The sequence below is a fragment of the Cricetulus griseus genome, chromosome 5, assembly GCF_003668045.3.
Source record: "Cricetulus griseus strain 17A/GY chromosome 5, alternate assembly CriGri-PICRH-1.0, whole genome shotgun sequence".
Taxonomy (NCBI): Eukaryota; Metazoa; Chordata; class Mammalia; order Rodentia; family Cricetidae; genus Cricetulus; species Cricetulus griseus.
Genome location: NC_048598.1, coordinates 177,702,418 through 177,727,273, shown reverse-complemented (window position 1 = coordinate 177,727,273; position 24,856 = coordinate 177,702,418). Strand labels below are relative to the sequence as shown.

Below are 24,856 nucleotides of genomic sequence, written 5' to 3'. Positions count from 1 at the left end.
TAGAGAGAGAGAGAGAAACAAATATTAATAAATTAAAAAAAGAAGCAATGAATTTGAAAGAAAACATGAGTCTCCCAAGGAACTTTGGTATGGAGAAAAGTGAAGAGGAAAATGAGTATATTATAATCTAAAAAAGATCAAATTAATTGACAATGAAAACCAAACTCCTTGTTTCCTGAGATTCTTTAATTGTCAGATAGACATAAAAATAGTACAAAATGTATGAGTGTTTGCCTGGTAGGTACAAAACCACACCAGGAAAATTCCCTGTCATGGCACATGTATTACACCCTAGAATTCTGTGGTGGTTAGGTAGCATCAAGAACTATAAATACTGCTTGTATTTGCAACATTATTGAGGCAAGCCTGGGACCCTTGATGATGGTTACCCACAAAATATAATACAAAAATACCTCTAGAGACCACTGCACAACACATATTACAAGAAGAGATAATTTTGAGCACAGGAAAAAAAATCTTCCACATCCAATACACCTGGTGCATAGGCTGTCTACCAATGTGTGCTCTACAGACATTGACAGACTTGGAACCTTCTTCAACCCTCAGCCACTAGGGAGGCATGGACACAGTTCTCATCAGGTTGCCTCCTGTGGATCTTCTGTTTGTGCCTCCTCTCTGCTGTTCTTCTTCCTGCCCAGTCATGAGCAGTCCACGACTGTCTGCCTGTGTTATTTTGGTAGTTCTCAGTCACTTGAAATTTTGAGAAGACTCAAAAATATTAAATTCAGTGTGTGTGACGATTGCCTTACAAGGCATTTCAAATCCCTCCTAACTGTGAGTAACTGAAGGTCCTAACTCCTCACAGGGTTTTTACCAACTCCCTACCCACCCACATTAAACTGTTCTGTGAATTAGAAAGAAAAACAGAAAACAAAAAAGATAAACACAATATAATCCTTCAGTTCCTCAATCCTCACAGGGTTTTTACCAACTCCCTACCTACCCTCAGTAAAGTGTTCAGTCACTTAGAAAGAAAAACAGAAAACATAAAAGAAAATACAAAAAAATCCAAAGACGTCCATTTTGTGTTGTCACTTGCTTCCTGTCATGGGACCTCCCCTGAGTGTGGCTGATGTACCTGGTGTCACTCCACTGTAGAAGGTTGACATCCTCACAGTGCTGTCCATTATGAATGTCTTCATGCCTAAGAGTGTGCTGTGGTTTGCACTTCCACTCCTTCATGCTTGGACACTGTGTGGTTTTAGCTTCCATAGGTTTTGTTCATTCTGTCACCGATTCTGTGAGTTCACATGTGTTTCTGCCATGTTGTGTCTGGAAAACACGGATTCCTTTATGTTTTCTCCAACCTCTGGTTCTTAGAATCATTCTACCCACTCTTCTTCATAGGTTCCTGCATAGGAAGGTTTCTTAAATTTGTTCAGGGTTCTGTGGTTCTTACCCAAATGATCTGGCTCTGCAACTGATATAACAGATAGATACAATGTGATGTATGATGCAAATTGTGTGTTTGTGTCTCTCTCTGTGTGTGCGTGATTGTTTGTGTGTCTGTGTGTGTGTGTGTGCATGGACGTGCATGTGTGCCAGTGACTTTCTAGGTAAATAGATTCTTGCTTAATCTCATTTCTCATGAACTTTTCCTGATGGGCTTGTTTTATACAATTTTCCATGATGAACAGAGATGACAGTTATGGAGTAATGAACAGAGTTAGTTAAAAGCACAGCTGGGTCACATCTGAACTGAAGTGCACAGTCCTCAGGGAGAATAGAGAGGGGAGGTTCCAGACCTGCCAGGGTTGATGGCCTAATGATCTTTGCACAACCTTCCTCCTGGTTTTCCCTTAAACACACATTCATGAGTATTGTAATCAAGAAATCTGACCAAGGCTCTGCATAGATTAAGAAGAGACTCAGTAATGTCCACGGAATTCCTTATCCTGCGATTTCCATGACTATGTCTGGGTCCTTTGTGTCCTCTGAGCTGTCAGTTTGCATCTTGTGCATGGGGGACTGTGCCTCATTCTTAAAATAGTACAAGGAGAAGATGTGATGTATTGAGGACACTGATCCATTCAGAGCACACGTGTAGAGAGAATTTCCCTGAAACAGCAAGGAAAAGTGGAGCCCAGACACCCAAGGAGATAGATCACTTCTGTATCATCTCCTGGACTGAATCTGTGTCTGTGTGTGCACTGCGCCCCCTGGTGTCGTGAGCGGCCTCACGGTGAGGTTTATGTCTGGGTTCACACTTAAGTCTCATCATTGTGTAACTAGCACAGTAATAGGAGGCCGTGTCCTCAGTCTTTAGATTGTTCAATTGCAGGTACAGAGTGCTCTTGCCATTGTCTCTGGAGATGGTGAATCGGCCCTTCACCGATGGCACATACCTTTTGGCACTGCTATCTCCACTAATGTCTGCAACCCACTCCAGCCCCTTCCCTGGAGCTTGACGAACCCATTTCATCCAGTCGCTAGTAAAGGTGAATCCAGAGGCTACACAGGAGAGTATCAGGGACCCCCCAGGCTGTACCAGGTCACCCCCAGAATACACCAGGTGCTGCTCGCACTGGACACCTGCAAACCCAGAGAATACTGTCAGTAAAATGCCACACAAGCTCCATCAAGCTCATATCCACTAACACACTCCGTATCTCATCTCCATTAATCACCTTTTAAAAGAGCAACAAGGAAAACCCAAATCAGCCCCAAATCCATGGTGTGAACTGTGCTCAGTGCTGATCCCTGAGTGTGAAGACCTGAGATTCCAGGGTTGGGCTCCTTTGTCTGAGCTTCAGGGTCAGCGCTGGACTAGTTATCATGGGAGGAGAGAGGCCTTATTTGCATGTCTTACTGCTCTATAACAAGTTCTGTAGTTAGTAATAAAAGATAGCATGTCACAGTATGTAGGGGAAGCTGTAGCCACGCCTACTTAGGCGCTGACTACAGGTGTGCCTGACCACGTTTGCAAGGGCGTGGTCAGGGTGACATAGAGTGAGACTTTCAGGGGACTGCATTTCTCTTTCAGTTTCACCTTGGTACTTGCTGGACAGACTGCTGCCATGCCAGCTGGCTAGGTCGCTCTGTAAGTAAGGCTTTTCCCTATTAAACACCCTTATATTTCTACTTTGCTCCATATTGGTAATTCCCCACTATATCTGGTTGTCAGGAGATGGATATTGGAAACCTACAGCCCATTTGGGACAGGCTGTGGGACCCGCCAGGCCTGGGGCCTAGGCCCAGAAAGCGCCCTCTATCCAAAGGTGCTCCTGTCTAGCTGCCGAACCCGCTACAACTGAGCTGCTCCCAGCTCTGAGACTCCTACGGGTTTTCCACCATGCTCTCGGGACCAGCTTGGACTGCGGTTTACCCACGCCCAAAGGCCTCCAGCCCTTGAACCCAATAGGTATCGGCTCTAAGGAGGGTCTGTGCAGTGGTCTTAAAGCTGCTCCTCATTCAGTGGTTGTGCCGCAGGGCCATATACTCTCTAAGATAAGTGCAGCCACTTTTGTGACCTCTCTCCACAGCTGCCACCCAACACTGCCAAACACCGCGGATTAACTGAACACCTGTGCCACCCACTGGTCAAAGATAGGTACTGCATCTGGAGTGAAAATCAGGTACAATTATGGCGTAATATTTATCATTTGCTAAAATTGGTAATATTTTTGCTTATTATGTGAATTCACTGTTTGAGGAGGATGCTAATTTGCCAATTACTGGCCTATATGCTGTAATGGCAGTTAGCTTGCTGGTACAAATAGTATTACTAGCCAGAGGACTCAGGAAAAGGGACAGAGATAACCTCACCACCTGCTTGCAGGAAATAACAGCTTTACACAATGAGGTTTTGGAGAACAGATTAGGTCAGACCACAATTGTGCAGCAAGTGGAACAGAAATTAGATGATAAGCTTGGCTCTGTGTCCAATATGCTAAAGACAGAGCAATTTTAGCAAATGATAAATATTCCACCATTTTACCTGATTTTTACTCCAGATGTAGTAACTATCTTTGACCAGCAGGTGGCACAGGCGTTCAGCTACTCAGCATGGTGTTTGGCAGAGGTGTGTCAAGCAAATTGGTGTCAGCCTTGGAGAGAGGTCACAAAAGTGGCTACTCTTATCTTAGAGAGTATACAGCCTTGTGGCCACAACCACTGAAAGAGATGCGCTTTACTGCAGATGCGGCCAGGGGAAGCCTCTGCTGTAAGCCGAGGCTACTCAACACTAGGCAGCTAGAAACTGTCTCCAAGCTGGGTGGATGGTTCTGAGCAGCTCAGCTGCAGTGGGGAGAGAGGGCACTTTCCCAGCCTAGTCTGCCGTCTGGGGGGGATGAGGAGGACCATCAGGCTGTCCCAAATAGGGCCAAGATGCCGCTCCTGACACCAGATAAAGTGGGAAATTACCAATAAGGAGCCAAGTGGAAATATAAGGGTATATAATAGGGAAAAGCCTTACTTACAGAGCGACCTAGCCAGCCAGTGTGGCAGCAGTCTGTAGGCAAGCCGAAAAGGAAAGTGCCCATCCACTGAACACCTCCCACTCTAGGTCACCCTGACCACGCCCTGATTTTTGGTCTCTGATTCAATTATGTATCTCAAAATTGGAGAATATCTGCCATTGTCTCCAAGAGATTCCAAGATCATCACACATATCCCCCTCCAAAGGAAAATATCCTGGAAGGGATGAAACAGAGACAAAGTCAACGAGTTTGGGTGAAGGGGCGAGAGGGTCAGAGGTAGGGAAGGCAGGCGACAGACTCTTCTGAATAGAGAACTTCATTTCTAACCAGGAACACTTATGTTGTGTTTCAGATGCCTTGTTCATGGAGGATGTAAAAGAGTGGTGTTCTGTCTTAATTCTGTGATATGATATGAGCTGCAATGAATATAGACATAATTACCCAATTTTTCATAGATGTACTTGATGTGCTCTGGTTCCAAGGCAAAAAAAGAAACATGAATGTAAATGTGGATTATGCAGCACAAAAAATAAAATGCAGGAATGCAGGAATTTAATTCAACAAAAGCTTATACAAATGTTGATTAACTCTCCCTGACAATAAGGGCTTACAATTAGAAAATATTACCGTAAAGTTGTATCAGAGTAACTCATGCACTCAGAACATTTCTCTGAACTACTTCATGACACTCAAAATTCCAGAACTCAGATATAGTCAACATGAGAGTTTATTTAATATATTGCCAATCAGTGCTGTAGGCATGTCTTGGGCTGCGACATGTGAGGTAAAAAGCACTTTAGAGAGAACACATGTTAGATAAAGTGTAATTACTATTTCATCCTTTAGAAATTCTCAAGCACTTGGATTGAAAATGATGGTACTGCTATGTGATTCCTGTGAGGAGAGCATGTTATATGTTGCAGACGTGAATCATGGGATTCAGGATCCGCACAGATTAGAGCAGCAAACAAACCTGCATTAGGTACTGTGTCAAGTCTGCTACCAGAGGCAGGATTTAATCTCTTGAGGTGCTAATGTCATCCAGCCAGGGGAAAGAAAGTTGATGTCTCATGAGAATTCATCAGCAATCTCCCAGCGAGCTGAAATTCTGAAAATCTAACAGTGGACATGCGGTTCTTAATCACATAGTGAAAAGTCTGGGGTAAATCTGAACACGGGAATGGGAGCTATACACACACCTGGGACATCACCCCAGAGTGAAGGACACTCATTCCTTAAACATAAGACTAGAAAGAGGAAGCTGCTCACACATGAATGTCCAGGGTGCTGTGTCCTCAAGAGATGAAGGTGGCTTCAAACCCAGGGTGTTGAAGGGAACAGTGAACAGTGTGTAAATTCACAAGTTGGGTAGTGATACATGTAAGGTGTGAAAACTTCACTTTTCCACTTTCAGGATCTTAAATGTGCAAAGGAACAGTCTGTAATTAATTTACTTTCTTCTCTTTTCCCAAGTCTCTCTCTCTCTCTCTCTCTCTCTCTCTCTCTCTCTCTCTCTCTCTCTTGGGAGTATGTTTCCAATCCACTCAAGCCCGTGTCCAGGCTTCTGCCTCACCCAATTCATATAGGCAATGGGGAAGTCATTAGGGTCAGAATCCTTGCAGGTCACCTTTACTGCAGCTCCAGGAGCCCTCAGTTCAGAGGCAGACTGCTGCAGATGACCCTGGGAATGGACTCCTGGGAAGGAGAAACAGACTGGATGCCACTTTCACTTCACCGTCTCTCTCCCCCTTGGCCCTAAGACAGGGGATCCGCTTACCTATAGCTGCTGCCACAAGGTAGAGGATGATCCAGCTCCTGTCCATGCTGAAAACCTGTGTGCTCTGGACTGGGGGCAATGGGGTAATAGCCTGCTGCTGTAGGGCATGGGGACATTATTTACTTACAACCAGAACCTGCAATTTACATATTCATGAGGGAGGATAGTTATTAGATCAGAGCTGATCCTGTTTGAGAAAGATCAGAAAGACCTCCAGACCTCGATGCCTAACTTCTGTGTTAGACATTGAGGTCTGGAGGTCTGAGCTTCAAATGTGTCTGAAGAAGTCATTTTGTGCTCCATCCTGGCACTTGTTCACACAGAGCTCTTCCATCCCACTGAGAGTCAGTTCACCACATCCAGGTTTGTAATGCAGAAACACCATTTATTTAATGGTTCAAGGAGCACCTGAACCACCTTAGGGTCACCCATATATGTGATGAGAAGTCCACTGAGATCATGCTGGCCCAATAAGACACTAGCACAGAACATTGGAAACTGCATCTTTGCCATACCAGTGAGTGATCAGCAGGACTATGGACACCCCTGAAATCAGCTTGCAAGCCTTGGAACATTTTTTCCCAAAATGTTTCTCAGGGTCCTGAGGCTCACATTTATTTAATCTATGCTTATAAATGGTTTGTACCTCTACAATGGCAATAAGAATCCAATGTGGCATTTGGTGGGTTCACACACTGGTTCTGGTTAACAAAGAACCTCTCCACTGTAGAGCATGGAGATCTCACATGCCAACCACACAATGAGCTCTCCATGTATGATGTTGACAATGAAATCCACACAGTCCCTTGAAATCTCAGTGCACTTCTTCCTGCTCTATTTCTACTGCCCTTTACTTCTTAGGGATTGGTGGGTCTGCAGTGCCCTCTGCTGGTCTTAGGAACCTGTTTATGTAAGTTTGTCTGTAGTCTCACAGTCCTCTCATAATGGGACCTCTTTCTTTTCTTCATTGTCTGCCTGGTGATTGTGAGTGATAATTTGAGGACAAAAGGTAAGCTGTACTTGAATGTTTTCAAGTTCTTCATAAACCACAGTCGTTTCTTTAGGTGTTGTTGCACCTATCTGTATCAGTAGCCACTGATGAGGAAGTGAGCTAGCAGGAAAACTGATGGACACTGTTTACAAAGTCATTTCTCAACTCCTGGAGCTACCTTTGGAACACAACCCCTTACAAAACCAGGGAGAGGATGAATCACAGCTGCTATTTTTTACAGATCACTTCACACCTATACAAAGTGTTTTCATACTTGAGAAATAACCACAATTTGAGAAACTGTGGACTGTGATTCAATCTTCCTATTTATTATTTCTATCATCAAGGCTGTATGTTTCCATTCAAAGACTTAAGAGGGATGGAGTGGTCTCTTTTGACATTAATTTTTCTGAATGGAAGATGCCATCTGTGTCTTTAGATATCTCTCTTCTCTCCCTGGATATAACACCCCTAAGGCCAGCCTCCTCTTACTCTGATGCAATTTGGATGTATTTGCTATAAGCTTAGTGAATGATAACCATGTAGTCAAATAAATGGCTATCATCCCCAAGAATTAATCCCTCAAGGAAGAGCAAAGGGCCTTTTGCTCTCTCTGTCTCTCTGTCTCTGTCTCTCTCTCTGTGTGTGTGTGTGTGTATGCAGTATGCTATATATAGTAATGGATATTGCTAGAGTCCTTGAATTTGTCAAGAGAAAATATGTCCATGTCTCTGTATCTTTCTTCTCAAATATGACCTTGGCAGAGTCCCAGACTGAAGAGTGTGCTATTCATGCCATATAACTCTAAGAGACTTGCTTTGTCGTTATGAACAATCCTAAGAAAATCAAAACTGATAATGACCTCGCATACATTTCCATGAGGTCTGAGGTTTTTGCAACACTTTACTATTATGCACAAAACCAGCATACCATGTAACTCCACAGGACAAGCCCAACACTGCCATTTATACAACATTAATAATGCACCATTAATTCTGGAATTATTACAGCATAATTATCTTTTACAATAGAGTTTTGCAATTCTAACTTCACAAAAGACCCATTGTTGTTGATAGCTCCTATATGGTGCCTACATTCAGCTGTCAATATTGGGGAGAAAGGTCATATTAAGCTAAGGTGCAAAGGTCCTTTCAGAAGCAGGAAATATCCTTAGTACATTTTAAAAGAGAATGTCCTACATGGATCACATTTTTATTAATAACAGGGAAGAAAATTGCTTGAAAGTATTAGAAGAATTAGGAGGTATGGCCTTGTTGGAGAATAGGAGTCACTGGGGAGGCCTAGAGGTTTCAAAACTATGTGAGGTCCAATGTTTCTCTCTGCCTGCAACTCAGGATGAAGCTCCCAGCTCCTGCTCCAGCTTCAGTGGCCACCATGCTACCCACTACGATGATGAGGACTACACTTTAAAAAGGAAAGAAAGTCCTAATTAAATGTTTTCTCTCATAAAAGTGGCATGGGACTTGGTGTCTCTTCACAGCAATAGCACACTAAGACTGCACTCAGGCTTCTCAGAGGAATAGCACCAATTCTAAGTACTGATGTTCTGTCTTAGGTAACACCCGTATTGCAGGGACACAATATATGACAATAGCAACTCAAGGAAGGCAGATATATGGTCACAGATAGAAGTGCAGTCCATCATGACAGGGAAGCCATGGACTCCAGATCCTGGTGTAGCGAGTCACATAACATTGACATTTAGAAGTAGAAAAGCATAAATGCTAATAGTTAGTCTGATATCTACTTTATATTCCATCCAGGACACCCAGCCCATAGCAATAGAGTTGCAAAAACATGGCATGGGTCCTACTAACCCAGTTTCAGCAATCCTGAACTTCTCTCACAGGAATGCCCAGAATCAATGTTATTCTAACTGCTCCATCAAAGCATGTCCAATACTCCTTTCCGGGCTCCTATAAATTTGATATCTTATATGCGTATAGAACACAAATTTAACTATTGTTTTACCTTGAAGAACCAAGTGAAGAGCATAGTGTGAGAATGGTCCCAGAGTGAGGAAGTGTGTCTGCTAAAAATCAAATTGGCCATATCTGGAAAATAAATGTTAGGTGGAAAGGCAATTGCAAAAGCAACAGTTACTCTGTCTGACCTGCTCCTAGGGTAACTATGAACCCATGAATGCTGAACACCGCTTTCTGGTTTTCACCACCACACAGAGAGAGGTTTATGTTTGGAATCCCAAAGATGACCACTCACTGTGTTTCACACACAGTAGTAAATAACACATTTACTCTGCACAAACTGCCTATATGAATATCCAGTGTGTTCTTAGAATTGTCTCTGTATATGGTAAATCTACCTTTAATAGAATCCATTAGCTTTTGCTTTGGGATCATGTTGTAATGAATGGAAAATGTATGTCATTTGAAATCCTTACTGTCCTCTAGGCATGCTATGTACACACAGAGACTTTGAAGAACAGATATCTGTTGCTGGGTTCAGAGGACTCTCTTAAGTGTTACACAGTTAGCTATGGGCTATGGAGTGAATGTCTCTCTCTCTCTCTCTCTCTCTCTCTCTCTCTCCCCCTCTCTCTCTCTCTCTCTCTCTCTCTCTGTGTGTGTGTGTGTGTGTGTGTGTATGAGAGAGAGAGAAGAACACAAAATTGGAAGAAAATAACACTAAACAGTCTAAAAAGACAAAAATCCTAAACAAAGGTATTTAAGAATGAGACAATCACTGAACAAATATGCCATTGTGTTAGTTTTATTTATCCACTCCGGGAAATAGGGCCTACCTCGAGAGTCCTCCTATAGACCAGGGAGATCAACTGAAAAAGACTAATTATGCCATTAGGTACAAACTTCAGGTAGCTTCTTGGTTAGATGTGGTAGCCCATGTCCAGTTCTCCTCTCAGCACTGGGACCCAATCAGTTTGCACATAGGCACACTGTGTGCTTGCCTCTGCAGTCTCTCTGAGTTGATATATCCATCAGTCCTTTGTGTCCAGAGGTAACTATTTCTTTGGAGTCCTCCATCACCTCTGGCACCTGCAATCTTTCCACCTCCGCCCCTACATTGTTTCCTTGGTCCTGAGGTGAAGGTTATTGAAGATCACCCTTTTAGGGCCCGGGGCTCCCAAGTCTCTCATCTGCACACAGTGTTCATTTGTTTTTCTCTGCCAACTACCCGTCAATTGTAAAGATAAACATATTTGTTGGTTGATAGCATACTAAATGCATCCAACACTGTGAACGCTTCTCAGGAGAGGTGAAGTTTTAACTTGGGCTCAAGTTCAACTTCTTTTTGTTCACTGAAATATAAAGTAGTGTCTTCAATGATAGGGTGTTATCTTCAGTATGTGGGGAGCAACTACTAGTAGCCTATTTGTGAGTTTTCATGAGGACTCTTTAGCCAATGACTCAACTTGAGAATGGGTATCTGAAGATTAAAGGTTGAAGCGTATGCTCAAAGACGAACTGTGATCCGGGATGGTGAAGTCTCTTTATTCAAGAAAACACCAGGGCAAGACACAGACCAGAGCGAGGTTACAGGAACCCAGCAAGCGCGGCCAGAAAAAAGGGCTAGGGTCATCCGGTGCAGCCCTTAAAAGCTCCCTTATGTCACACAGGATTTCCTTCACCACGCCCTTATGGGCGAGTCCTGGGTCCACCTGGCACCTGTCCCATGACTATTGGGCGAGAGCTATCTGCCAATATTCATTATCCTTTCATAAGGAGGAAATTTCATCATTAGGTAAAGGTACTATACTCTCTGCTGGGTCTTTCCCAGTCAACTGACGAAGTCTTAATTTGCCCTTTAAAATCAAATCAGAAATCTTTTCTATATACGTCTTTAGCTTTTTGTTCTGCTTATGTGGCAGAATATCCATTCTAATATAGTGTCTTCCCTCTGCATCAGAATCCCAGAAGGGTATTCTCTGGATGGCAAGATGACCAGAATGCAGTCTAGATCAAGGTTTATCCGATCTACATGCGCATCCAATATTCTGTTTTCTACCCATTGTAACTCTTTTTCTGCCTCAGCAGATAATATTTGTGGACTGTTTAAGTCCTTATCACCTTTTAGTGACATTTTTAAATGCTTTAAGTCATGTCCTTCCACACCAATAATCGTCTGTAATTGAGAAATTTCTCCTAGTAGCTTCTGAAGACTGTTAAGAGTTTGATAACGGTCCCTTCTAATTTGTACCTTTTGAGGTCTGATTTTTTGTAAGTCTATCTTATATCCTAAATAGTTAATAGAATCTCCTCTTTGTATCTTTTCTGGGGCAATTTGTAAACCCCATCTAGGCAGAACCTCCTTCACCATTTTAAACATACGTTCCAAAGTTTCCTCACTAGAATCTGCTAAAAGAATATCATCCATATGATGATAAACAAGAGATTGTGGAAATTTTTTACGAATTATTTCCAAAGGTTGTTGTACAAATTGTTGACACAAGGTAGGACTATTTAGCATCCCCTGAGGTAAAACCTTCCATTGGTATCTTCGAACTGGCTGTGAGTTATTAAGAGTTGGCACTGTAAATGCAAACTTTACTCTATCGCTTTCTTGCAATAGTATAGTGAAAAAGCAGTCTTTCAGGTCAATTAATATGATTGGCCATCTTTTAGGTATTAAGGAAGGCAATGGCATTCCAGGCTGTAGAGCGCCCATAGGCTGAATTACCTTATTTATGGCTCTCAGGTCTGTCAGCATTCTCCAGTTACCTGACTTCTTCTTGATGACAAATACAGGAGAATTCCAAGGGCTGGTAGATTGCTCTATGTGACCAGCCTCTAGCTCTTCCTGTACTTTTCTAGAGCTTCAAGCTTCTCAGAGGTCAAAGGCCATTGCCCTATCCAGACCAGTTCATTTGTAAGCCATTTCAATGGCAAGGCCTTTGGTTCCTCTGAAGGCCTGTCATTTGTATTTAGTGTCTGTACAGCTTGGATAATTGGTAACCATTTTCCATGGCATCTTACCCGATCCTTTCTACTATCCAGAGATTGTCTAGAATTCGTATCTGACACTGGAGGGATGTTAATTTGAGTATTCCATTGCTGTAATAAATCACGACCCCATAAATTTATAGCAATATCTGCTACGTAAGGTTTCAGTATTACTTTTTGTCCTTCCGGTCCAATACAGACCACCGAGTTAACACTCCGTCGAACTCTAGATAGAGTTCCAATTCCTAAAAATTGTACATTTGCCTCTTTAAGCAGCCATTTTTTAGGCCAACTTTTCTGAGTGATAATAGTTACGTCAGCTCCAGTGTCCACTAAGCCAGAAATAACTTTATTATTAATTTTAGCTTTCAACTGAGGCCTTTTATCATTAATAGAAGCTTGCCAAAATATGCTTTTCTCATTTTCACCAGTCACATGTGATTCTTCACTATTCAAACTACCCTCTAGAGCAGTATCATTTTCCACCATAGGCGAGGAACTATCTATTCATCCTGTGAGAGATTGTCTTCCACTGTTACTGGGAATGATTGAACTGTTCTTGAGGCCCCCTTCCGAGTTTCCCAGCGCCAATAATTTCCCCTGAAAATCCCTAGTTGATCTGCATTCGTTAGTCCAGTGTTTGCCCTTACCACATCTCCTACATAACCCAGAGGGCAATGACCTGTCACTTGGGGAATCATTGGAATTTCTCTGTCTACAATTTCTCCTTATATGTCCTATTTTACCACAGCTGAAACATCTATTCTCCTGACGCCTCCGTGGACTCCTGGAGCATGCTCTTCCTATGCGAGGCTCTGAGTCATGGTGATGATGAGCACTGGCCTCTCGGTACCTGTGTGAGCCCCTGTAAGGTGCTCTTCCTTCCCAAGTCCTTCTGTTGCTATCTTTTCTAATCTCCTGTTGTCTGTTGAAACCTCTTTGTACAGCTTTTTCTGTCCAGATTCCAGCATCTCGTATGTTACAGTTGACATGGGCAGTATGCAGAACCCATACTTCTAGTGGAGCTGATCTGATCTTTAGAGGCAAAAGTATTCTTTTGCACATTGGGTTTGCACTGTCATAAGCTAAGCTATACACAATTGAATGTCGTATCGTTGAATCTGCTACCTGTTTGTCTACTGCTCTGGTCAATCTGTCTAAGAAGTCTTTAAATGGTTCTGTTTGTCCCTGTTCTATTTTTGCAAAAGCTTCTAGTTGTTCTCCTGATTCACGAACCTTGTCCCATGCATTTAGTGCTGCTGTCCTGCATAGGGACATCATATGGTCATCATATTCAGCCTGAATCTGTGGGTCAGCATAAATACCTTCTCCTAGGATTTTTTGGAGGGGTGCATCAACTCCGTCCCTGGTGGCTTGCCGTTCTAGGCGTCTGCCTTCTTCCGTGAATAATGCCCTCCATTCAATTAGGCAAGAATTCTCAAGGACAGCTGATGCCAATCCTACTTGACCTGCAGGCGTCACCCTGTTAAAGGTGGCCCATGGATGCAACAGCTGTTTTACATATGGGCTATGAAGACCATATGAGACAACCGATTCTTTAATGTACCTAAGATCCTTTAATTGGGTTGGTTGCCACGTATATGCTGTCTGCCCCTGGGAGTGTTTTTTAGATGGTTGCTTGTCCACTACCATGGCCAGGTAGACTAAAGGTGTGTGTGTAACCACTTTAGGGTGATTGAAATACCTTCTCGAATTGTGCATCTCAGATTGGAGTGAGTCAGTGTCTTCTTGTTCAAGATATGTCAGCTGGGTCAGAATTTCCTCATGAGAGGCTTTAATTTCATCCACCATAAAAGATTCAAGGAGCGATGCGGAATCCACGATTTGCTTCGACAAATCTGTAAGATTTTCTAGACGGGTAATATGTTCATCCCTAGCTAGCATTTGGGTGGCCTGGAAATAGCCATCCAGAGATTGAAATTTAGAAACAAGGTTGCAATTAATCTCTGCCATGAACTCGGTAGACATTTCCAGTTTGGTGACCCTGGTCTGTAACTCCTCCTGTAAGCTTTGAAACTCAGTTCTAAGTTCATTATAGTCCCTCTCACATTTCCCAGCTATTGACTTAGTGGCATTATTTGATTGTTGAAGCCTATTCTGGGTATTTTGTACCTTAGTAACAAAGGAATAGGAGAGAGAGCCTAGCTCAGTTTCTAAGTGGCTGCATGCCGTCTCCAACAATTCACAGTCTGCTGCCTGCCTAGCCATTAAGGCACCATGATCTGTAGCCTGTTTAGTTTGTAGCATCCCTAAACTAGATTTCAGTTCCTGAATCTCATCACAGTCCTTTGCCAGATCAGCCTGTAAAGACTCTAAGATGGAGCATCTGTCTATTTTCATGTTGTTATAAATGTGCTGCACTTCAGCTTGAGTAGTAGACAGATCTGCCTGCATCGTATAGAACATTGAACAAAGCCTATCATCCAGTTTTTGTTCTAACAGCTCAAGAAGCAATGAATAGGTAACTTTTGATTCATTTAGAGCCTGGCTACGTAAGGCTTGTATGTCCTGCAAGTGGGTGGAGAAATCAGACTTCCTTCTGTTCCTGAGGAACAACGACACGTGAATCAATAAAGTCACAGCTAACAAGACATATAAGCCAATATTTTGCAAGTCAGCCTGCTCCTACAGCAGTGAATTCATATAAGAATAAGATATGTTATACATGTCTAACTGCAAAGGAAATGCAGCCATATTTATTGGTAATTCCATTTCCGGTTGCAGTAAACACATCTGGCCAGCAGGTGGCATAGCCACGTCTATCTAGAGTAGGATCGGACTCACAGCAAAACTGCTTTTGCCGCTAAGGAACTCTTTAGAACGGACCTGGCGGGTATTTGCATCAGGCAGGTGGCTGTGCCCACAGCTAGAGTTGAAAAGCTTACCCTGCCAGGGTCTGGCCGCAGACAGCGGCCGCAAGTGTGGACAGGCAGGCGGGAACAGGGAAATGGTAGCAGCGTGAAGCAGCGGGGGCAAGCAGAAGCGCAGCGGGGAGGAGGGGTGCTTTCCCTGTGGATGAAAGCTGAAAACCCTCTGCTGTGCGCGCAGGCAGCTCCTGTGTTCAGGTCCCTATGCACACACAGGTAGCTAAAGTGAGTGTGCAGGAGAACTCTCCAGTCGGCCGGGGAGCCGGGTAAGGCCGGGGCTGGGTCTCCTGCGGCCGGGTGTTGGTGGCACACGCCTTTAATCCCAGCACTCAGGAGGCAGAGGCAGGTGGATCTCTGTGAGTTCGAGGCCAGCCTGGTCTCCAGAGAGAGTGCCAGGGTAGGCTCCAAAGCTACACAGAGAAACCCTGTCTCGAAAAACCAAAAAACAAACAAACAAAACAAAAAAGCCCCACGTTGGGCGCCAATTGAAGATTAAAGGTTGCAGCGTGTGCTCAAAGATGAACTGTGATCCGGGATGGTGAAGTCTCTTGATTCAAGAAAACACCAGGGCATGATGCAAACCAGAACGAGGTTACAGGAACCCAGCAAGTGCGGCCAGAAAAAGGGCTAGGGTCTTCCAGTGCAGCCCTTAAGAAGCTCCCTTACATCACACCGGATTTCCTTCACCACGCCCTTATGGGCGAGTCCCAGGTCCACCTGGCACCTGTCCCATGACTATTGGGTGGGGCTAGTGTGTCTCCCTACAGGTATCCACTAATACCCATCTTCTACATATCCAGTTGTTTACTGAAGGTAAACATTACAATAAATTGAAATCTGCTGTGAAGTTTGAGGTTTAAGACTCAGTGGACCTAAGCTCTGAACCACCTTGTTTACAGACCAGGCACCTTTCATCCTAATAAACCCAGGGGTAAATGTACCCCATTTTCTCTATCCATTCTCCGGTTGAGGGGCATCTAGGTTGCTTTCAGTTTCTGGCTATTACAAATAGTGCTGCTATGAACATGGTTGAACAGATGTCCTTGTTGTATGAATGTGCTTCTTTGGGGTATATGCCTAAGAGTGGAATTGCTGGATCTTGTGTTAGACTCATTCCCATTTTCTTGAGGAGTCACCATACTGATTTCTAAAGTGGCTGTACAAGTTGGCACTCCCACCAGCAGTGGAGGAGTGTTCCTCTTTCTCCACATCCTCTCCAGCATAAACTGCCATTGGTGTTTTTGATTTTAGCCATTCTGACAGGAGTAAAATGGCATCTCAGAGTTGTTTTGATTTGCATTTCCCTGATGGCTAAGGGTGTTGAACACTTTCTTATGTGTCTTTCAGCCATTTTAGATTCCTCTATTGAGAATTGTCTATTTAGTTCTGTGCCCCATTTTTTAATTGGATTATTTGGTGCTTTGGTGAATAGCTTCTTGAGTTCTTTGTATATTTTGGAGATCAGCCCTCTGTCAGATGTGGGGTTGGTGAAGATCTTTTCCCAGTCAGTGGGTTGTCATTTTGTCTTGCTGACTATGTCCTTTGTCTTACAGAAGCTTCTCAGTTTTAGGAGATACCACTTATTAATTGTTGATCTCAGTGTCTGTGCTACTGGTGTTATGTTCAGGAAGCAGTCTCCTGTACCGATTAAGTCAAGGGTATTTCCCACTTTATCTTCTAGTAGGTTCAGTGTGGCTGGGTTTATGTTGAGGTCTTTGATCCATTTTGACTTAAGTTTTGTGCAGGGCAAAAGGTTTGGGTCTATCATTAGTCTTTTACATGTATGCATCCAGTTATGCCAGCACCATTTGTTGAAGATATTCTCTTTGTTCCAGTGTATATATTTGGATTGTTTGTCAAAAATCAGGTGTTCATAGGTATGTGCATTAAAATCAGAGTTTTCAACTCTATTCCATTGGGCTACCTGTCTATTTTTGTGCCAATACCAAGCTGTTTTCAGGATTATAGCTCTGTAATAGAGCTTAAAGTTAGGGATGGTGATGCCTCCAGAAGTTCCTCCATTGTCAGGGTTGTTTTAGCTATCCTGTGTCATTTGTTTCTCCATATAGAGTTGAGAATTGTTCTTTCAAGGTCAGTGAAGAATTGTGTTGGGATTTTGATGGACTGGATATTTCTGTTTCACAATTTCTATAGAAAAATTAAACAACACATAAAAGATTGAAATAACAGAGAATTTACAAGTCTTGGTTTTATAACTGATGACATTACTAGCAGGCTTCTCTGGAGACAATTATTGTATTTATAACATGCACATTATGAACTATAAGATAAACACAATTTACAACAATGCAGATAAATCTATGTAGTATAATAAAGTCACCTGAACCAGAAAGCTAGAAAGAAAGGAATACTAATTTAGGATTGTGACTGGAAATGTTCAGTGAAGATGAAAGAAGCCCTTGGCCTGGAACTGACAACTGGGATCATAACACCCATATCTAATCTACCAGAGCTGAAATCCAGATTCAAGACTCAAATTTAGTTATTTCTCCCTAAAGATTTTCTTTTTACATTTTAATCTTGTACTGGAAATTTCCTTTTTATTATTTTTTCAGTGATGATTTTTGAAAATACAATACTTTTGTGATTGTGTGTTTTAACATTGTACCATACATTTGAGCAGGTGTAAATATTCAGTTCTTGAGATAAGTGTGTGTTTTATCTTGGAATACACACATTCTTTGAGAGGCTCCTAAGCAGACCTAATACAAGCACAGGGGTCTGTGGATGTTTGTCATCAACAGTGGCTGCTCTGAAGGTCAGCACTTCCCAGCAGAGCTGTCTTCTCCTTCTTTGCACTCTCGTTTGTAAGCATGTAGCTCACCCGAGGAGTGTTCTTCTCTATGACAGCATGATAGAGGCTGAGGTTACTGTTTCAAAACATGGTTTCAGAATTGTTTGTTAAAAGTTTACTGCATTTATATAAGATATGTTATGACAACAGTAGTTTTTTTGTTTTTGTTTTGTTTTGCTTTTGGTTTTTCAAGACAGGATTTAACTGTGAGTTTTGGAACCTGTCCTGGCACTCTCTGTAGACGAGGCTGGCTTCAACCTGACAGAGATCTACCTGCCTCTGCCTAGGAGTGCTGGGATTAAAGGTGAGCACCACCAATGCCTGGCTAAGTGTGGGTTGTATACCACGTTAATGATGCTATCCAATGTTGCCTCTCCTATTCATGTGGCTGGATTGTCAACACAGAACTGTGAATATTCATCTGAAGAACAGACATCAATTTCCTGTGTGTCTAATCACTAATATAATAATCCTAGTCATGGAGGAAGGCAGATATTTCCTCTGTTGCTGTCTGGGCACAGAAGAACCACTTCCTTGAGCTTTTCTGACACCTTCAGGATGTGGTTTTTCATACTGTGTATCTCGTACAGTAATATATGGCTGTGTCTTCATTCTTGAGGCTGTTGATCTGAAGATATGCAGTGCTTACAGAGGTGTCCAAAGAGAAAAGAATCTGTCCAGTGAAGTCATCAGCATATGTTGTCTTTCCAGTGTTGGTATTGATCCAGCCCATCCACTTTATGTCCTGTCCTGGTGCCTGCTTCAGCCATTGCATTCCTTGTTCTGTGAAGGTGTACCCTGAAGCCTTGCAGGAGATCTTCACTGACTGCCCAGGTTGCTTCACCTCAGCTCCTGACTGCACCAGCTGGATCTGTGTTTGGACACCTGTGGAGAGAACAAGGGGAAGTGAGAAGTCATGGAACTGCCTCAGTTTACACTGTGGCTGTGGGCTCTGATGTCTTACTTTGGGCAGCTGCCAGTAGAAAAAGGAGACTCCACACCCACTCCATGCTGTATGAGTTTGGGGATCTGTAGTTTTTTGAGACTAATCAGGAACTCCCTTGCAGGGTGAGGGAGATGAGCCTCAGACTTCTACTCTAAAGGTTTTGCATAGAGCACATTTTAATATTACCAGGACCTAAAAAAAAATTGAATGCAAATCTAATATACAAGGCTCTAATACTCCAGGTGGGTAACACCATGTCTTCCAGCATCTGGTGTTTATGTTTTCACACAGGCTGTGTCATCCCCCAAGGCTTCTGTTTATGCTGGCTCTGCACAGGGACAGCTCCACCTGGGCATCTCACAGTCTCACTTGATTCCATTCAACAGGGCCGCAGCAGCCTTTGCCTTCTATTCATCACGTTCCTGTCCTATTGAGAGTCAGTAACTTTAACCTTTCCAATGAGACAGCCGTCTGCACCCTGAGACCTTTGCATTTCTCACATAAATGTGTGCTCTAAATGTGTGCCTCACATGGCTTCTAAATATGTGCTGTTCTTGGACTCTTATGGTCCTCTGCACTCCCATGTCAGTGTCTACCAGTATTGATGAAGCGATTGGAAATAAGGTGCATTTGCATTTAAAACTATGAAATCTGTGCTCTCCTTGTACATAATCCATGTAATAAATATCATAAATATTAAAGATTGCCAGAAGTTCCATGGAGGGTTTGGAGGGAATGGTGTCCCTATATTAATATAAAAATTAAAAATTATTACAATAAAAATAGTGAACCAGACAAATAACAAAGAAGAGTTTAGATATCTGATAAGAGGATAGGCAGCTAGACAAATGCGCTGACTTTCAAAAAGTGTTCTATCATCTATTCTATCTTTGTGAGTCTAAAGACTAACATGCAACTCAACTTTTATCATAACTAAGGAAAACTATAACCATAGCTATCTGTCTTCAACTCCATCAAAGACAATAGAAAATAGTATATAAACTCTAGAATTGACAAAGACATCTCATTACCTGGACAGCCACCCAAATTTCCACTGTAATTTTGTGACATCCATTTTCTCCTCGTAGGCCACAGTGTGTCTGACAGACTTCCCAGTGAAGCAGGAAATTGTAAATTGTCCTCCTATACTGGCAGTTTGTCAAGCATTTTTCTCTGTGTCCTTCAGAACGTCTGGTAGACTCTTCCATGAAGCAGGAATTCTGCAGCAAAGTTCCATCTTGTTTCAGCAGTCACTTTCCTGTGGGTCCTGGATGCCCACTTTACACAGCACACAAACAAACAGTCAAGACAAGAGCAGTTTCTTGCCCAAAAGGCTAGTCTCAACATATTGAAAGAAATTCCATAACGAGTTTCTTTGATGCCCAACTTCCTTACTGACTCTTTGCTGTTGCCAGGAGCAGTTCTGTCTCAATATCCTGAAAAACCCTAAACTATTTTAAATGCCATTTTCTGTAGGTCTTTGAAAGGTTTGAAAATTGCCTATCCATTTGAAATATATCTCTATATATCTAGAAAACCTAGCTAACCTAACTATAAGTTTTGACTAATATAGGTAACTATCAATAATCTGTACTTAAATATACAATCCTGAAACAAGAGGAGAAATATACATATATCAAAATTAATCTTAAATTTGGATCAACAAACGAAAATCCATACCAATACAAAGTATTCATTTCTATATCATATTTCCCCATTTTAAAGAAAGTGAATGTTTGTGATCCTTAACCATTTGTAACCAACCCCATTTAAATGAAAACACACGTTTATAAACAATATTTGGGAGTTTGGGCACCATTCTTTACAAATTATTTCTGTAGGTTGGGAGGCATGAAACACACAATCCAATTTCTGAAAGCAGTCTAATGAGCACCCACCCCAGGGCTGCTGCTGATAGAATTAATCCTCTTACATTCTGAGCTGGGGATCCCACTACCCTCTCCCCAATGTCACCTGAGTAGGAGCCCTGCTTGTTGTCAAAGCACCTGTGACTCCAACAATTGATTGTAAAATATCAACATATTGTCATCCTTCTTTGGGTGCTTTTAGGCCCAGTTAATGTGATAGTTGGTCACAGAGAACCGAAGGCAGCACATTTGAGGAGCAGCACTTGGATTGCGAATGGCGGTTCTGTTGTGTGATTCCTGTGAGGAGAGCATGTTATATGTTGATGATGTGACTCATGGGATTCGAGACCCCACAGATTAGTGCAGCACAAAACATGCATTTAGTTGCTGGGTGAAGTCTGCTACCAGAGGCGGATCTAATCTCATGAGGCGCAAACGCCATCCATCCAGGGAAACAAAGTGGATGTCTCCTGAGAATTCATCAGCAATCTCCCCAGCAAGCTGAAATTCTAAAAGTCTAACAATGGACATCTGTTTCTTAGCCATATAATGAAAGTCTGGAGTAAATCTGAACACAAGGAGGGGAGCTGTACACACACCTGGCACCTCACACCAGACTGAAGGAAACTAATCCTTAAACATAAGACTGGAAAGAGAGGAACTTCCCCCGCCTGAGGTTCTACATTCTGTGAAGAGATGAAGGTGGCCTCAAACCCAGGAAATTGTAGGGAACGTGGTGTAAATGCATGAATTGGGTAGTAATAACTTTAAGGTGGGAAAACATCACTTTTACTCTTTCAGGAGGCCAAATGTGCAAATAGACAGTCTGTAATTAATTTACTTTCTTCTCTTTTCCCAAGACAAGTGTGTGTGTGTGTGTGTGTGTGTGTGTGTGTGTGTGTGTGTGTTTAGTATTCCAAGTTTGCCTAAAGTCTTTCATTTTAGGGAAAGCATTCACATAAAAATGAATTATTAGCCAGGCGTTGGTGGCACACACCTTTAATCCCAGCACTCAGGAAGCCGAGGCAGGTGGAATTCTGTGAGTTCGAGGCCAGCCTAGTCTCCAGAGCGAGTGCCAGGATAGGCAGGATAGGCTCCAAAGTTACACAGAGAAACCCTGTCTTGAAAAACCAAAAAATGAATTATTAATACCTATAATGAAGTCATTTTTGCAATCATGACCATCTTTTCCTTCTCTCCTTCCTCTGAGCTGAAGACTTCACAGGGCAGAGGACAATGCCTTGGGACCAGGACGCCTAAACTTGCCTACCAGAATTGCCTGGGTTCAACACTGTGGGTGGAACATCAAGGCCTGAGATCCCAGGTCACAGTCATATATTTCAGCTGAGAAAACCCCTCATGATAGTATAAGGATATTACAGATAGATTTACAGATGCCGCTGGTGGTGGTGGTTCTGATGAGTATACGTCAATGTTTGAAATTTTACATCAGTCTTTATGTATATGAAATTGATTTTTCTGCTCAAAAAGGTTCATATGTAATGTGTAAAACTTGTATGTGGTTTACAAAGAATTTTTGCTGTACTAAATTTGGAGTCATGTCACAGTAACTACATCATGTGCATTACATGGTCTCTGCAGTTATTTGAGGTCAGGACAGGAAACCTTAGTGTCCCCGAGGACACTCTCACTCTCCAGATGTTTCTCTCACCTACTCCATTTTCTTTTCTGGTGAAAGTTGGGTCTAAAGCGCCCTCTGCTGTTCCTGAGCATCCTCAAATTGAGGTCCTTCCTGAGCACACAGGGAACCTCCTCACACTGTCTCCCCAGTTGGAGGAACATAGGAGGATACTTTACACAGCCATTTCTGTGTCAAGCAGTAAGTTAGATTCAGCACAGTTTCCATAATCTCTAACATAGAATTAATCAAGAGGACTCTGCCTACCACAAAGCATTCCCCAAGGATTGCATACACATTAACCAAGACACATGCATATTTTTGATGGAAGTGTATGTCTGCTACTGGAACTTGCAAAGTTAATGTTCTGAGATAAAGAAACATCACACTTTATCAGAACTTTGAGATTACCAAGATCCATTGATCTCCATACTCGTTGTTATTCACCCATTTGTTGAAAACTCTATAGCATGAGGATGATCTGTCAGTATCCAAAGCACTGTAAGAGTTGATGCTGTATCAATGTAGGTCCATGTTCTGTAAAGCCTGCATATTGTAGAGCTGAGAACTTGGACAGGGAAGACAATAAATGTGGGAACAGAGACTGAGGTATAATCTCAGAAACTTCCTCAATTAACAATGAGTTGATGAATGAGACGTGTGGAAAGTAATTTAATAATACATTTGTATACCTTATAGGAATCATACTTACAAGGCAGTGCATTCTGATGTAAATATGTCTTTCATTCTAAGATACTGGAATTCCTGCTGGATCACATGGCCTGAGTCAAACCTACACACATCAAGAGGTCACATAATAATTGAGACTATGAAAGGAGTTGTTTTATTGAGCTCTATGTTTTCCCCAGCCCCCTTTCCTCTCCCTCCCACTATCCCCCCTGGCCCTTAATCTCCCAATTTACTGAGGAGATTCGTATCTTTTTTCCCTTGCTAGGCAGATTCATGTGTGTCTCTCTTAGGATACAAAAGTGAGTTTGTTTGTATAGATGCTGATGCTTTGGATCTTACTGGTCAAATTTCTGTTTTACTTCATCCTCAGTGATTCCAACAAATGTTCCCACCTCAGAATCCAAAGGCATTTTTGTCATGATGCACCCTCACGGTTTTCCATTTTGTTGTTTTATTAATGAAAAGACATGTCAATGGAGGTGGTCTCTGGCAAGGAGATTGACAAAATAGGGTGTACTCTAGGAGCATCCCAAGTCAACATCAATTTATTCATAGACCCTTTTTCAAATTGACAGAAGCACTGCAGGTCTGTGATGAAGTAACAGTCAGAGTCACACTCACAGAGTTATCTCCTAAGCAAGTCTCCAGGATGATCTCTGACATCATAGCTCCAGAGCAGCCCAGCTCCCCGATCCTCCAGGGTTTCTGACACACTCAGGATGTGGTTACAACACTGTGTCTGGCACAATAATACATCGCAAAATCCTCAGATGTCAGACTGCTGAGCTCCAGGTAGGCTGTGCTGGAGGATTTGTCTACAGTCAGCGTGGCCTTGCCTCTGAACTTCTGAGCATAGTCTATATGACCATTTTCAGCATAAATCCTTCCAATCCACTCCAGGCCCTGTCCAGGCCTCTGCTTCACCCAGTTCATAGTAAAGGTAGTGAAGGTGTAGCCTGAAGTCTTCAAGACAACTTCAGTGCAGACCCCGGCCTCCCGAGCTCAGATTCAGATTGCAGCAGCTGAACCTGGGAGAGGACACCTGCAGAGAGAAAGTCAGACTCGATGTTATTGTCACATTAGGTCCTGTCTCCTTTCAGGTTTGGAACAGGTAAGCCCTCACCTGTAGCTGCTGTCACCAGGAAGAGGATGATCCAGCTCCATCCCATGGTGAAGACCTGTGTGCTCAGTGACTGTGGAGAGGACACTGATCATGTGTTGTTGTTGGTGTGGACATCCCTGTATTTACCACATAGACTCACATCATTTGCATATTCATGAGCAGGGTGCTTCTTATTTAAGGACCGAGTCCAGCTGGAGAAGAAGGAGTTAGAAGACACCTAGTTCAGGTAGCAGGATGCTGAGGTCCAAATCCTCATCCTGTCTGAGGAAGCAGCCATTCCTGAGACCTGTGCAGACCCTGTGAATCAAGGCCTAATCTCTCAATTTACAAATAGAATCCCAACCTGGGACTTTTGGTCCTCTTGGTGAAAAAATTGGTTTCAGGTGGGGGAAATAACTATGATTTGATATTTTTAAATCTCCTAAATTAAGAGAATTTGTACTCTTCCCCCATGGATAAACAATATTTGCTTATCTAGCTGGTTACAGCTGTGTGTTTCCTGTGTGTGTCTGTCTCTCTGTCTGTGTGTGTGAGAGAGTGTGTGTGTGGTGTTTCATCCTTTTTTATCTATGTGTTGGATTTTTATAGAGATAAACAAAGGTTGTGTTGTTGAGTGGAAAGGAAGTAATAAAGATCAGGGAGGAAATGGGCAATGAAATTGTCATCTAAAAATGTTATAGAAAAATGTTTTCCAAATATTAAACATAAATAAATCTTATTAAAACAAAAAGTGCAATATT

The 24,856-nt window shown here is 42.5% G+C and overlaps 2 pseudogenes and 2 gene segments (V, D, J or C); 1 reads left to right on the top strand and 3 right to left on the bottom strand.

Moving 5' to 3' along the window:
- The window catches only part of LOC118237669, a 2,359-nt pseudogene extending 979 nt beyond the window's left edge, over positions 1-1,380 (top strand).
- Positions 1,381-2,125: 745 nt separating this feature from the next.
- Positions 2,126-6,262, bottom strand: LOC118238972. The segment is given in 2 exon segments: positions 2,126-2,553; positions 6,217-6,262. Coding segments are annotated over 2 exon segments (474 nt in total).
- A 12,156-nt stretch (positions 6,263-18,418) lies between these two features.
- Positions 18,419-18,860, bottom strand: LOC118238862. The segment is given in 2 exon segments: positions 18,419-18,735; positions 18,815-18,860. Coding segments are annotated over 2 exon segments (363 nt in total).
- Positions 18,861-23,707: 4,847 nt separating this feature from the next.
- On the bottom strand, positions 23,708-24,162 carry LOC118238971 (annotated as a pseudogene).
- Between the last annotated feature and the right edge of the window lie 694 nt (positions 24,163-24,856).